The following is a 15,297-nucleotide window of genomic DNA, read 5'->3' as shown; positions in this document are numbered from 1 at the left end:
ATATGATGAAGTGGCAGTTCATTCTACACATCCCTGTTTCGTGTAAGGATGATGTAAATGATATACATAGTAACAATGGATGTTATGTTTGAATTTCACCCATAGTATTGGTAGTGTTTGGAGTTACATGCTCCCTTGTTCATAGGATCCCGGTATAGTCCAACAACAATGTCAATCCTTACCAGGACATCGACTCAGAGAGATGCACTCATTATGATGATTGTTCAGCACTTTAGCAATAGGACATCCACAGCCATTGATGGAGCAAAATTCAGTACAAATGGAAATGTCCTGTGAGCATGTGGATGTACAGCTGGGATGTGGGGCACAAATACGCCTCACTTGACCTTTCAGAGGACAGGCTAGAGACATAAAAATTAAAAATTGTAAATATTAGAACCACATAATCGTAAGGGTTATAGTATCACACTGAAAAAAGTTATAGCTTTGTATTATATACTTTAAACAGATATCCTAAATTGGTCACACCTACCCAGTGAACCAGCACCAGGGCACCTGTGCACTACTCAGGTGCTAAGAGTCAGTGAAGGCAAATCCTCTTGGGACAACACAAACACAAACACACTACACATGCTAAACACACTAAACATACTACACACACACACATACACACACACACATACACACACACACACACACGCACACGCACGCACGCACACATGCACACCATACCACACACAAGAGGCCATCACTTCAAATTCTACAAACACCAACTAAACTACTAATGAGAGCAAATTACTTTACTCAGAAGGTCATCACAATGAATGGAAATCCTTACTGTCTGATGCATCATATCCTCCTTCAAACAAAAACTTGATATGCTCTGGGAAGTTACAGAACATGGATATGAACAAAGACCTGGAGCCTAAACTTTTATTTTTAATTAACCACGTAGTATGTACATCCATAAATATAGCTATAACTATATGTGCACGCATACTCACGCATACTCTGCAGAGTGATATAAACACATGCACACACATGCACACACAGACAAACATGCACACACATGCGCACGCATCCACACACATATATACGTATGTATATACTCACGAGGGTAGTTCTTCTCAACAGGTGGCAATTGTATTGTTGCTTTAGTACCATAGCACTCCCACCACACAGCAAATCCAACACCCCAAATGAGAATTGCAAAGGTGAACACATATTGTGCGAGCAGTTTAGTGGACATTTGGGAGATGGTGAAGCACAGTACTACCCCTGCAGTCTTGAACAGTCTGTAAAATTAAACAAAAGTCTATAATATACTAAGAAATGCTTCCTTCACCATGCTGTATGATAACTAAGCAATTGATTATCATGGAATTCCTGGGATGGTAATCATCAAATATACTTTGCAAGAGTGGCAATGTTATTTGGAACCTATGGTTAGAAGACCATAAACCCAGAAATAATTGCTGGGCCACTTGTGACACGATTAGTCAACAGAGAACAGTACAGTAGTACTGAATGGGCAATTATGGTATGACAGACATACAATTCAGACAACAAAATGAGCTGTAGACAGTTACACAATTGGCACAATGTATATACGAGGCAAAACTTGACCTAGAACACACATTGGTGCAGTTAGTATTGATCTTTGTAATACAGGGGAGGAGTTAGGTCTTGATGAACCACCATGCAGAAAAACATGAAATTATCAAGTAAGAAATTGCAACTATTGCTCAAATATATTATAAAAGTAGTGTTTGATATTTAAACCACAGTGATTGAATATATAGATGATCATTAAAGTTTTTGATGGTTGTACATAAACCTGTGACGGACATACACTTAGCATTGTATAATTGTGATTCTAAGCAGTGTCAGATGTAGCATGTACTTGTAATTATAAACTGAATGTAAGAGTATGTATAATGCAACTATTAATGCCTTCCAAGTACCAACTTACCGTCAAAATTCGGTGGAGTATTGTTGCACAAAGCATTCTGATTCATTCTGACTTCTGGCTTTGGCCATTTTGAACCCATGCTTTTTTGTGCATCTGTTTACATTAATATCACTGTCTTCTGTCTAGTGTTGTTTCAGTTAACTGTAACTAAAACTAAAAGTACTTTTAGTAAGGTGAATATATTTAAGTTAACTAAAACTATAACTATAACTAAAAACAAATCTATATTATTACTAAAACTAAAACTATAACTAAAATCAAATCTATATTATAAAAAATTGACATGTCTTGTAATACAAAGGTTTTGTATTACTAAGCTGGAAAAATGGTACTGAAATTATAACAAGAGTTTCATTCATAAAATATAGTCACTTGGTGCTTACTATTAAAGCTAAACAAGGTTTTCTTATGCACAACTAAAACTATAACTAAAAGGTTTTCAGATACATAACTAAAACTGTGTCTAAAACTAAAAGGTTTTCAAGTTTTTAACTATAACTATAACTATAACTAAAACATTTTCATGTACATAACTAAAACTGTAACTAAAACTAAAAGGTTTTCATGATTTTAACTATAACTGTAACTAAAACTAAAAGGTTTTCATGTTTCTAACTATAACTAGAACTAGAACTAAAAGATTTTGATGTACATAACTAAAACTGTAACTAAAACTAAAAGGTTTTCATGTTTTTAACTGTAACTATAACTAAAACTAAAACAACAAAGAGTGAATAACCATAACTAAATCAATAACTAAAAAGAATTAAGAAAGATTACTATAACTAAAACTAAAACTAAAATTATTGATGAAACTAGCTACAACTATAACTAAAACTAAAACTCCATACTAAAACAACACTACTTCTGTCCTGGTTATCTCTCAAGGGAGCTTAATTCACAGCACAATTGTCAAGCCCACAATTGAGCAGTAAAACTTGCTTCTATGTTGGTGAAAATACAGCTACTTAAACCTTATTTGCCCCAGGGTTTCTATATGCAGTGTAGATATGTACAAGTAAGAGGTAGTGATGGCTTTGCTGCTTACAGTACACACATATAGTTCACTGTATTCAAGCTTTTGTGGATCAGTTTTGGAGAATTTGAATGTTTAGACAAAGCTGTTTAAATAGTGTTGCATACTTCAATGTGGTAGTAATGTGACTTTTCAGATTGAATAGTTCTCCATGTTGTCTTCTGTACTGTCTCTCCAATTCTGTCAACAGTACACCTTTCAACACACAAAATGTCACAAAAAACTCAATCTGGTAGAAATTCCATGTCCATTGGCATAAACTGGAAATGAAATCAGCCATCATTTAACACACCGATAAAATTTTGGAGTATAGATTTTGTTTTAAAAGACAATGGAAACTGCATAAAAGCAACTGTACTGTACTGTATGTGCTCTAGATCACTTTAAGTCACTAGCATAATAAGATTGATATCTTGCTGTTCCAAGTTCAAGGAAGTCATGTAGTGATGTATTATGGCAGGGTAGCTATTTCTGTGTGCCTGAGTACTACCATTCATCTGGTGAAAACCCAGAAAGAGAACGTTATGGTCTACCTCGCATCTCATTTATTATTATTATTATCATTAGCACTTTACAGTGACCAGCACTGAAGGTCATTTCATTCTTTCCCAAGTATTATAACAGACAAGGCAAGGCAAGGGCACAGCAATGGATTTCTAAGATTTGGTGTGATCCTGGTCCTAATTTTGTTATCAATAAAACACAAATGTATGTTCAGAACATTGCAGACGATTACAGTGGAAAAGATCCTAAAGCTGCTAGGCGTGTTTGAAGAAAACAGCGGTCCCATCTTTGTTTCTGTGGAACAGCGACAAAGTATTTAGCTACTACACACAATTCTAACAAAACAGATTCTGTACATCAAAGTATCCAACAACATTGTATGGAACCTGTGTCAACTGAAGGTTTGGAAGTAACTGAAGACATTGGAGCAGAAAATGCAGAATTTTCTGGGTGTGATTTAACAGAATTCTTACAGGGGAAAGTAGTAGAATTGTTGCTTCCGCTAGCAGAATTACAAAGTAAACATGAAAAATCTATGTTCCAGTTAGAAAATATCAAGAATGATGATTATCAAGTCAAGTTATACACAAACTTTCCAGACTATGACACTCTTTACCAGTTCTATTAGAATATCTTGGAGTCTGACGCAAAGGTTATGCATCAATGAAGAAGTGGTGAATCGAAGGAGCATTATGCTGAAGCAAAGACTGGCAGAAACCACAAACTTCCCTTACTTGAGCAGTTCATTCTAACGCTGGCTAGGCTTCATCTTGGTCTTTTTGAATTCGATCTAGCTAACAGATTTGGAATATCTCGATTGTTAGTCTCTAGAATTGTTGCAACATGGATTAATCTGTTGTTTCACAGCTTGAAAGGCTTGGAGGAGGAATATCCCAATACTAGGCTGATAATTGATGCTACGGAGTTTGGCATTGAGCAGCCATCCTCATTAGTTTTGTAAGCTGCCACCTTTTCAGTGTATAAGAATAAGAATACAGTGAAGGTCCTGATAGGAATTATTCCAAGTGGAGCAATTGTATTTTGTATCTCCGACATACAAAGGATCGATATCAGATAAAAAGTTAGTTGAAAGCAGCAATTTATTAGATTTACTTGAAGTTGGTGATGAGATCATGGCCGACAAAGGCTTTGACATACAGGACTTACTTGCACCACTGGGTGTAAAGTTAAACATTCCTCCATTTTTAAATTCAGGAACTCAGTATCCATCAAGTGATAATGTTTTACGTACCAAGAAGATTGCCGGGTTGAGAATACATGTTGAGAGAGACATAGGTCATATAAAAGAATTGCAGATTTTCAGCCAACCATCCCAGCCACAATATGGGACTATATAAATGAACTTGTATATGTGTGTGCCATGCTTTGTAATTTCAGTTCTCCACTTGTTTGTTAACTATACATTATGTGTACATCAAATACATTAAATAATATGATACTAATCTTTTAAGAATGATTCACAAAGACACCATATTTGAATTATATTTCCAAAATACATGAAATTGAGTCATAATGATTACTGCCATTGTACACAATAAAGTTGATCAGACGTTGGTGGAATAAAAAGCCCTCCTTTCATTTTAGGCATTGGTGGTGGTTGGTACACAAATTTACGTGTAAACAAATTTCCAAGATCAGAGTTGGTGATCATTATAAAGTCTCTCTTGAAGTTGAGGCTAACTGCCATTAACCGAAGTTCAATGTCACCCACAGGTGGTCACAACTTGCTGCTGTTTTACTTACCAGTCTTGGTTGGACAATGTACACTCTAGCTGAATAGCAGGGTAATTCAGCATTGTTAAAAGTGTGAGTTGCCTAAGATGGTTACTCACCACCTCGTCGCCTGTAGAGGAACTTGTGATTAGTCATGCCTGGCAGTGGCATGATAGAGACAACTGCTGTCACCCTTAACTGTATGCTTTTTAGCTGTAAATGTTTCGATACACTTTGTATAGCTACTTTTATGGTGTGATGGCTTAGCATATGCTGTCACTAACTGCACATCAGAATCTTGTTGGTCATAAGAAATCTGTATACAGTCTGCCTTTGGTGCTTTTTCATCAGGACATTTCTGTTTCTTGGTGGATGAGGCTTGACATTGCGTTTTCTGGGCTGATTCCATGTCTGCACTGTGCTTGTGCAACCTTCTTCTGTTAAACCCAATCCCACGTAATCTTTGAGACAATATAATATTGCTGTTATATGATTACAACACCCTGCCAACCCAGCCAGGCAAGTACACTAAACTATAACAACACGGGCATTTGACTCTCAAATATTGATTGCGACATTGTAAATCCAATCCTTTCTCATAGATGGTAGAACTTTAGTTGATACACAGATAAAATCTGCTTGGCTTATCCGGGGATGTTACTTAATATCCTGGACATGACCATCCTTGAAAAAATGATATGCTTTATCTAAAAAGCACAAGTATACTCATCCAACTCATACCAGGATTCATCAGGACTGTCTTCTTTATTCAGTAAGCTGTTCTCTTTGTCATCTACAATAACTTCAATGTCCCTAACTCTCTTCAAGAAAACTTTACGACTAACAAGGAAGTGGTATATCATACCAAAAGTGATAGTTATTCAACTTGTTGATCCATTATAAATCCTTCTGGGATGGCATACACTGAAGGAGCTTATGTGATTCTGAGCCAGGCCTATGACTTGATGTCGGCTTTTGTAAGTTTTTTATTCCTCCATCTGGATCAATTAGATATTGATCCCAACCATATTTAATGTGGAATTCTACCTTATAGACATTAGAAAGTTTTAAAAACATACAGTAAAGTAGTGTGCAGTCAACTTTATAATAGCTGATGTTTATTTCCACTGGTTAGTGCTCCATGGCAAGCCAGCCATCTCTTCAACTGCACCCATGTTTAGTTGGCTACCATCTAAATAAGCTCCTGGAATTAAATAAGCTCCCGGAACATTGTCTTCATTCAATATATCAAAATCCTTTGTGATATCTCTTGCAACTCGCCATACTAACCATTCTATAAAAATGTTACAATCCCCCAAATAGAGTGTCATTTGTATTCTGTGACATCATTTGAGATAAGGCTTATTGTGAAATTTATGAGAAGCAAGTTTTAGACTATGGTATGCATAGTATGCTTTGAAGTTTGGTTGTCAATGAGGTATTTAAAATCCAATAGATACCCGCAGGTAGGTAGGTATCTGAACTAGTTAGATACCTGTGACAATTTTTTTTTGCCATATGCGTCACGTGTTTAGCTGAATTCCAGTCACAACAGCCATCAGAAATCATCACTATAGTGTGAAGAAAACATCGCTGGATAATAGAGATGATTATATTCATCTAGGAAGCCTACCAGTGAGTTGTTTTAACACTAATTCGATCAGGAAGCCACCATTACTGGCAGTGACCAGAGCCATACGAGCCATAATCTAAATTGGTTATCACCCAAATCCATGGTATCTTCACTATTTTAGAGACCTTCGGAATGGCACATGATCACCTCGGGCTTCGCCCTCGGTGATTATTGTGCCATTCCTCAGGTCTCTAAAATAGCAAAGACACCTCGATTTGTGTGATAACCTACACTTAATGTTGTGCTACTTCTAAAAAGCAGGCGCCATGCAGCTAGCTAATTCATCTAGAATAAACCAACTATGTTTATTATTTTAACCAATAAGTTTTTGGTTGTGCAATAATGCATAATTGTAATTCTTGGATTTCATAATTCATGAAATTTTTGTAATTCTTCAATTACGTTGCTATGCACTAAGGAAGCTCTTGTTAAACAAACCGCTTTAATAACATATTATGCAGAGAAGTATCTTTTAAACTGTTTTATAGTTTGACTACCATGTTTTCCCACAAATTCTCTCGGCAAAGCCTCCCTTTCAACTTGAAGGGATAGGCTATTCCTGATAGGTCTACAAGGCCTGCACTGTTGTTTTTCAGTTGTTAAATGCCTGTAAAACCCAAAGGGAAGGTAATCCACAAACTCCGAGGAGAGTTGCCACACCCTTATTCAGAGGCTCCAACTCTAGGTGTGATTCTAATGATTTGGCATGTTCTCATGCCCAACATTTGTATTCTCGCGCCTACAAGTAATCCTGACTCTCCAAATTTTCCAATGCTGGCTACTTCACTCCTGAGTCTAAGAAGGTTGTGGCATGTGCCAAGTTATCCTATGCTTCAGCAGTCGCGTGATCTCTCATTCAAACTTTCGTTTGGCAGTTGGAGTTCTCAATGGTGGTTCGGGTTGACTGATTCCTTTTAGACAACGACTGAGTGTGCAAGCAGTGTACTGGAACTTTGAAAGTTCACTGGGAATCCAGGTGGGATATAAATTGTGAAGTTCAGTGATTCTGTTTATTGTTATCCCCGGGGTTTTATTGCTACAAATAGCTACAACCTGTGTAGACATGATTAGAATCTAGGTAGCTAGTTGAGCTGGCAAGACATCTCGTAGATACAGAAGATTATTATTGAAGTGTGTACTCCAGCAGATCACATGAGCAGGTCACGGTTGTCATGGAAATCGTAATTTAATGTACAGTAGCTAGCACACACACCTTGCAGTTATTAATATTTTACACTAGTAGCTAGTAGTCTAATACACAACTTCTCAATGGTGTAACGGTATGTGCAAACACTTTCAAATATAACTAACACAAGGAGGCCGCGCTATTATAATATCATGACCTCCTGAAGTACTTGTAATAATATAACTTTGTTGAATTGCATGTGTGCGGTTGAAGGACTGCATCTCCATTGTTCACCTTTGTGAAAAGTCTCACTCCCAAGACAGATCCAAGGTTGGAGCCTCTGTGTATTTCAGTTAGGCTTGTGCCAATTATGCTGGCATAATTTCGAGCATAAAGGCTAGCAAAAGTATCAAGCACTATGCCAGCATAATAGAACGATTTTCAAGATTTATAATTAAATGCGCAATGTGCGTACCAAAAGTACAGCAAAACATGAACACACTACACCTCAATACTGCATTTCATATCAAGGAAATGTGCAAAGTAAGTTTCTTGGCTGATTATTTACTCTTCATGGAAAAAAGATCGAGATACTCTAACAGAGCAGTCACTTACTCTAATATATACAAGTCAAGGAAAGACTGATAAAACAGCCAACTCTAGAGCATAATCTTGATTTTGAAAGCATAATTTTGAGCATAATAGGCTGAATTTTTGAGCACTGCTCAAAAGCATAATAGACTATTTTCAAAGCATAATTGGCTCAAGCATAATTTCAGACCTCCAAAAAGAAACCACAAAGTTTACATGTGTGGAAGTTTAAACACAGATTTCATTTCACTTTTACTTCTTACGTAAAAGCTGCTTTTACCATTTAATGATTTTGCTGACGTGGGTGCATATGGTTTCACCAATGCAGAAATATAACCAATCCAATACCAAAGCTAAAGGATCTAATTACTAATAAATACTCTATAATTTTGTGCTTGCTTATTCATGGCTATGGCTATATGAAGTTGTATTACTAGAGTATCTCGATTTACAGTTGTTTGGTTTTTGCTTTGTAATTCTAAAGCTGTCAATGCGATTTCTTTTAAACCACAAATGGTGCGAGCTATAATGGTTAACCTATGTGCATAATGATTTTCAAATCATTCCCATAGATGGTTTATCCTGTAGGCGTGACAACAAGTCAGCCTTATTTAATACAAATAATTGTCCACAGCACTATGACCATTTATCACATTTGCACCAAACTTGGTATGTAATTTTGCTGCATTAAGATCTTAAAGTCTAGAAAATCAAGCTATGCATTTGCATTTTATAGTGGTTTTTGTTTGTAAAGTGTGCAAAAAGAAAAATCTAAGCCCTCTCCCCAAGCCATTTGTTATCTCCATCAGGTTGCATGGGATGTAATTATGGTAGCATTATATAGTTTCATTTCAAACTGCATGTCAGTGATTTCACTCCAAGGCCTCAAGTTGAGAGCTTTGCATTATCACACAAACTTATTAGCTGAAAAGTGTTCCCTCTTCACACAATGGCCTGCCAGGCCTTGGTCATGTGAAACTACTGGTAGCTGAGTGTCAGTACATCAATGGTGTGGCGATGTGTAACACGATACTGTATAACATACAGGAGATGCACATTATACTGTAGAACTGTATGCAACAATGCATTATTGGCAACACTGAAGATGGAAATAATTCAGCTAGCAAGCGATGTGAAGGATGAACAGAAGTATACAAACAAACAAATATACAACATGTTAACACGAAAACACACTCTTAATCTTGTTCTTCATATGGGGTGAGTCCACCGGCACTTGGCTGCATGGCGACTTGGAACTCACTGTGCCACCTGAAAACAACTTAGCAAATAAAGAGGCACTAGCCACAACAATCAGTAGTCCAGTAGCCTTTCTCCATGGTCGCTAATCCTTCCACTGTGGTCATTGTAAATAGCAAAGTAAATCAGGAAATTACTTGCTTTGTAGTGGGCATTATATAGAATTACATGTCCATTAACATTACCAGCACAAACTGTGTAAGTACTATTCATTTGTGCCTTCATCCACAGGCAAATCTATGCTCAGTTAGTACATGCCTGTTGGCCTTGTAGTTTTTGAGAACACTACTTATGATGTAATTTTAACAGCATTCTTATTATTCTTAGTACTCCGTTGTATAATTATTACTACACCCTGGGGCATATACAACCACCAACGTGACAATTAACTTACCAATAGGACATGTATCAACAGTGCATAGCCAGTACAGTGTGTGCAGGTGGAAAAGATGGTTTAAGACAAGGGTGGATCCAGGAGATTTCTGAGGTTTCCAGAAACTGGTCAAGTATATTCAGGCAAATTTTGCATTGATTTGCAAAGGTTCAGATCAAACTACTCCAATAGAAGAGTCAACTACCCTAATAGAATAGCACATTTGTATTTTTTTAGTTTACCTGTCCCAATACAATAAATCAAATCTCAGAATGTTTAAGACTTTTCCTGGGGGCATGCCCTTAGACCCCAAAATAGCATCCATGTCTGTTGCATGATTGAAACTTCATCTAGTCTGCTCCTGATACTACACAAACATAATGATCAACCAATTCCCAACACATGCTTTAAATGTCAGCTTTAAAAGATTTTTTTAGTGAAACTTGTTACCAGATTCAATGTCAGAGCACATAATTTTCAAAAATTTCCTGCCTCCAGACCTCCCTAGATTTAAGTGTGCATGCAACAGAAAATTTGGAAACCTGCCACCAAAATTTCTAGAGCCAACCTTGTAAGATACATATACACAGTAATACAATTTACTGGTACATAAACATAAGTGGTATAATACCTGGCACATAACCAAAAAGTCAGTCATCATGTACAGCTATCATGTACTTCAGTTAATATTATCAAACATCACCAGTTATTGTTTCCTGGGTATGCTTTGTACCTATTTACAGCTTTGATACTTTATCAGGCAGTGCATAGCATGCTGTGGTCAATGATGTACATTTGGGTATGGCTTCTGGTACATGTGCACATGTATATGGTAGCTGAGCTCTGTGATCACTATAAGTCAACTATGCAGTGGTATCAGCAATATTGCTACTCTGGTATGAACCTTAATAATACTGTGGTTAAATTATAGGTAATGATATAGGGTTTCTTGGGTTTCATGTTATATAGGGTTTCATGTTAACTTGAATTGATTGGATACCTATTAACACATTGCATGGTTTCCCTTGCTGAGACTAAGTCAGATCAATGGCAAGTGAATCTACAAGGAACAATGGATGTTATCATTGCAATAGACCATGTGTGCACTAAGGCATGGCAAGTTATTACACCATTAAAATAGTGCATCCACCATTTTTGAGGGAAAAAAGTACTTGCTCTATGCTTGGAAAGTTTTAAAAATATAACGTGAAGTAATCATATTGAAAAAATACAGTAGTGCTGTTAAAAAGTAAGTTAGGTAAAAGTATATATTATCAAATGGTATGGTAGTACCGTTTAAGTAGGGACCGCCCCAAAAATTTTGCACACCACCCAAAATTTCACCTTTGAAAATCATCCTAGAGACATCTTATGTGACGAAAATCACCTTTATGGGATAGTACTATTCTTTAAAATGTACAATACAGCATTAAATATAACAAAACCCTTACCAATGGCTGGATATAGAATTTTAAATAATCACCAAAACTCGAATTTTAATCTCACTGCCTGACTGACTGCCTGACTGATTGACCACAGTTGCAAGGCTAGTGGCCAAACGAAGTAGCACATGGCCACAATTTTACACCACAGTAACAAACTCACCAGTGGGATGTGCCGTTTGGAGTTCCGACAAGTGTAGGCCCTCTGCGCTTTGTATTTTCTTTTATCTTCAATCAGGAGGGGTCATCTTAAGAGCTCATTTCAGTAGGTACAGGTACTTCTCTTGTGAGGAAGAAATAACTTTGATCCAATCAATCCCTCTAGTGCTGATAAACAGAAATATTTATTGGAATTGGTAAGGTTTCAAAGAACAGATGGATTGAGGTAGTTATAAAAGCCAGAACAGAATGGAATGGAACAGAACCAGTCAGGGCCAGTGGTGTAGCCAAGGGGGGGCAAGGGGAGGCATTTGCCCCCCCGTCACTAAGTGATGTTTTTTACAACTTCTGTCACAAGCATTCCAGTAACTGACACGCATCCCAAATTACTGTTTGTGCGCTACTACGCGAGTTCACATAACATTCAACTCGTTTGTGAATGGTGATGATAATACGATGATTTCTTGCGCGTTACAAGCAATTCATAAAACGATGCGCTGAAAATAAGGTATGCTCGAATCCCAAGGGGTTCCCCCATATAGACACTAGGCCTTCACCGAACGAAAATATTAGACACAACTCTATATTTAGCTGCCACTACTCACGTGATAGTTCATTTTTCGAATCTGAAGACAGATGACCCGCTCAAAGTGACTTCGCAAGAGTCGCAACTCAGAAGTGACAAGTGATATGCAATGATGCTACAAACCTACGAGGTGATAAAGTGTTAAATGAACCGACTTTATTTTCCCGAGTTAATCACACTGGATATTCGTACACTGGTACAGTGTAGTCTCGCGTGGCCAGACCGCTTTTTTCCATATACTGGGTGGGGAAAAAAGGGTCTGGTGCAACTCCAATAGCTGTTTACTTCTGAGCCGTCCCCACATTCCGGGGATGCTAATTGAATGACATTGGTCACAAAGGAGGTGCCATGACGTCAGTAAACTACGAAGTATTCCTACACTCCTGCTCCGGTTGTGAGTCTTGTTACACGATGAGGATTAACTTTCAAGACGCTATAAAAGAGACATCGGAGCTAATTAAGATTCGTTTAAAGGATAAACAGATGCTCAGAGCAAAAGCTATTGAATTTTTAGGGCTGTAGCCAGACTTTTATCTGGGTAGGTTCTTTTTAGAAGAAAAGTGGACCAGACCAGCTATATGAATGACATCAGGGAAAATATCTATACTGCTACTGTAATTATACCGTCTGTACATGCATGTGTCTAAATAATATATTGAAATGTCACAGTTAGTAAGAATGGGAAAATTGAGTGTTCTGTCATGATCAACAAAGGCAGTCAAGCTAAGCAAGTTCCAGCAGCTCTTCATACATCATGATGCATTTTTACAATATTCCTAAACTACTCTAGTAGCTAGGTGGCATAATAGACTAGTATGCTTACTGTGCAGCAGGCAGTCGTCTATAAATGCAGTCAGCTTCAGACACTTTTTAGAGGTGCTTATAATTTCTAATTGGTGTAAACATCGTGCGAGACGCCACAAGGGGAGAAAAAGTGGATTGGCCATGCAAGACTACTTACCTAGTACAAGTATAGAATACAGTGAGGTGTATAAAATTCCAAGCAGAGCTGGATTTCTGTGGATCATCCAGGTCCCCTGGTCCCGGATCCTTGGTCCCTGGGTCCACTGTTTTTACCTACCCAGTTTAGACAATCTCAATATGTTTTTGTAAATAAGCAAGTAGTTACATACAGCTTTTAAAAAAATGTAATTGTGACTGTTCTATTAGAGTGATTGTTCTATTAGAGTAGTTGACTGCCCTATTAGAGTATCTTGATCTTGCATTGCATTACAAGCACTGAATGAGCTACTCAGAGCACTTAATTAGCTTGATATTGCTTCTTATTAGTGGTATTTATTAAACAGTAGCTAATGGACTTTTGCTACTGAAAATTCAGACTTGTATGCTAAAATTGTGGACCATTTGCTAAAATTGTGGACCTTTTTACTGAAATTGTGGACCTTTTCTCCAAGAGGGCAGTTCTTCAGAACTCCCCAAAGCCCCCTGGCTACAGGCCTGATTTTAAACAGGTACAATTGTTTTTAATATGTTTTTGTGTGTTTATAAATGTTGATACTTCCTCATAGTTGTGACCAGATCTGTGAAAAGGGGTCTTATAGCCTTTCCAAATTCCAGATCATAACTGCTCATGTATTTCACCTATCACCTTCATATTACACCAAGCAATGGTGCCATGTTAGGGGTACTTAGTGACCAAATTTTAGGGTGGTACCAGTGAAGTTATGGGTTGCCATGTACATGCAATCAGAAAGGCTATAAGACCCCTTTTCGCAGATCCAGTCATATACTTCTTCTTATCGCTTCATGCTTAATGTTATTAGAAACGCCTGGGCCTACTGAACAAATTCGTAGTGATTTCAGCTCCATAGCCCCTAGGATTAAGGAGATATGGGTCCATTTATAAAGGCCACCCATAAATGCATTTTAAGCGATATATTAGCTCTTGGATAATACGGTTAACATGTTGATTACTGTGGCCCACCCCTCGGAGTAGTGGCAACTGCCACCATTTATTGAGGACTCTATTACTCATATGTGCTCATATACACACAGTTATTTGCCTAGCTATCCACCCTTCCACCGCACCAAGCTCTATCATTGCCTACTTTTCCCTAATGCTAATTACATAACATATTCCACAAAGCTGGTAGCGTACATAACAATACACAAAGGACACAATGACACCATAACATCAAATGAGATCAAGACACACGATAGTGTGACGTGCGGCCCAAGAATCCGGCGCGCCACACCGTGAGTATATTGACAGGAAGAAAGAAAACGTCATTTTCACACTTTTGTATCTCGGTGATAGCTTATCCAATTGAAACCAAATTTGCTGCAAAGTTGCCCGCCAGCTAGGAGAGTCTACATTCCAAATTTGAAGGAAATCACTCAAGCCATTTCCGAGATATGAGCGGCCAAAGTTTCGTTTTTTTTTCTTTTTTTTTCTTCTTCTTCGTCTTTTCGCACACTTGCAAAAATTGCTATAAAACGCAAACGCGTGCTCCGATCACCTTGAAATTTGGCACACAGAAAGGGAGTCCAAAGGCGCATCCTAGCATCAAATGTGGTGCAAATCCGATGAATGGTTCAGGCGTTATGACCGATTATTCGCGTAAAACAAGATCGATTTGTTGTCACGCCTACAGGGTAAACCGCTTCATGGAATGAGCTGAAAATTGCTATGTAGATGGAGTAACCATCGTAGGAGTGCCTTTTGGTGGTTTGAAAGGAATCGAGATTAAGACCACGGAGATATGACACAAAACCCAACCTGTGTTACAATTACGCGATCCATTTAGTTTTTACGCCTACTAGGCAAACCGCTAAGAGCAATGAGCTGAAAATCGGTGTATAGCTGGAATATTCTTCATAGAAAGTCCTTGCAGTAGTATAGAAGAATTGGATTACAAACCACTGAGTTATGATTCGAAAGCCAACTCTGTGTAGCAAATGC

General features: G+C 37.7%; 1 protein-coding gene across 5 annotated transcripts in view; it reads right to left on the bottom strand.

Annotated features, from left to right (window-relative positions):
- Window positions 1-15,297, bottom strand: part of LOC136242955 (uncharacterized) — a 93,125-nt gene that overhangs the window by 21,477 nt on the left and 56,351 nt on the right. For 2 of the 5 annotated variants that reach the window (XM_066034461.1, XM_066034460.1), the window contains exons 3-4: window positions 1,075-1,256; window positions 183-362 (exon numbers count right to left, since the gene is read on the bottom strand). In XM_066034461.1, the coding sequence (XP_065890533.1) occupies window positions 183-362; window positions 1,075-1,210 (316 nt within the window). In that variant the 5' untranslated portion in view covers window positions 1,211-1,256. Of the gene's footprint in view, window positions 1-182; window positions 363-1,074; window positions 1,257-1,933; window positions 2,087-15,297 lie in introns of all 5 variants that reach the window. The other 3 variants (XM_066034463.1, XM_066034462.1, XM_066034464.1) reach the window with 3 other exon arrangements.

The sequence above is a fragment of the Dysidea avara genome, chromosome 13 (genome assembly GCF_963678975.1).
Source record: "Dysidea avara chromosome 13, odDysAvar1.4, whole genome shotgun sequence".
NCBI lineage: Eukaryota > Metazoa > Porifera > Demospongiae > Dictyoceratida > Dysideidae > Dysidea > Dysidea avara.
Note: the sequence above shows the minus strand (reverse complement) of the source record. Positions and strands in the feature narration are given on the sequence as shown.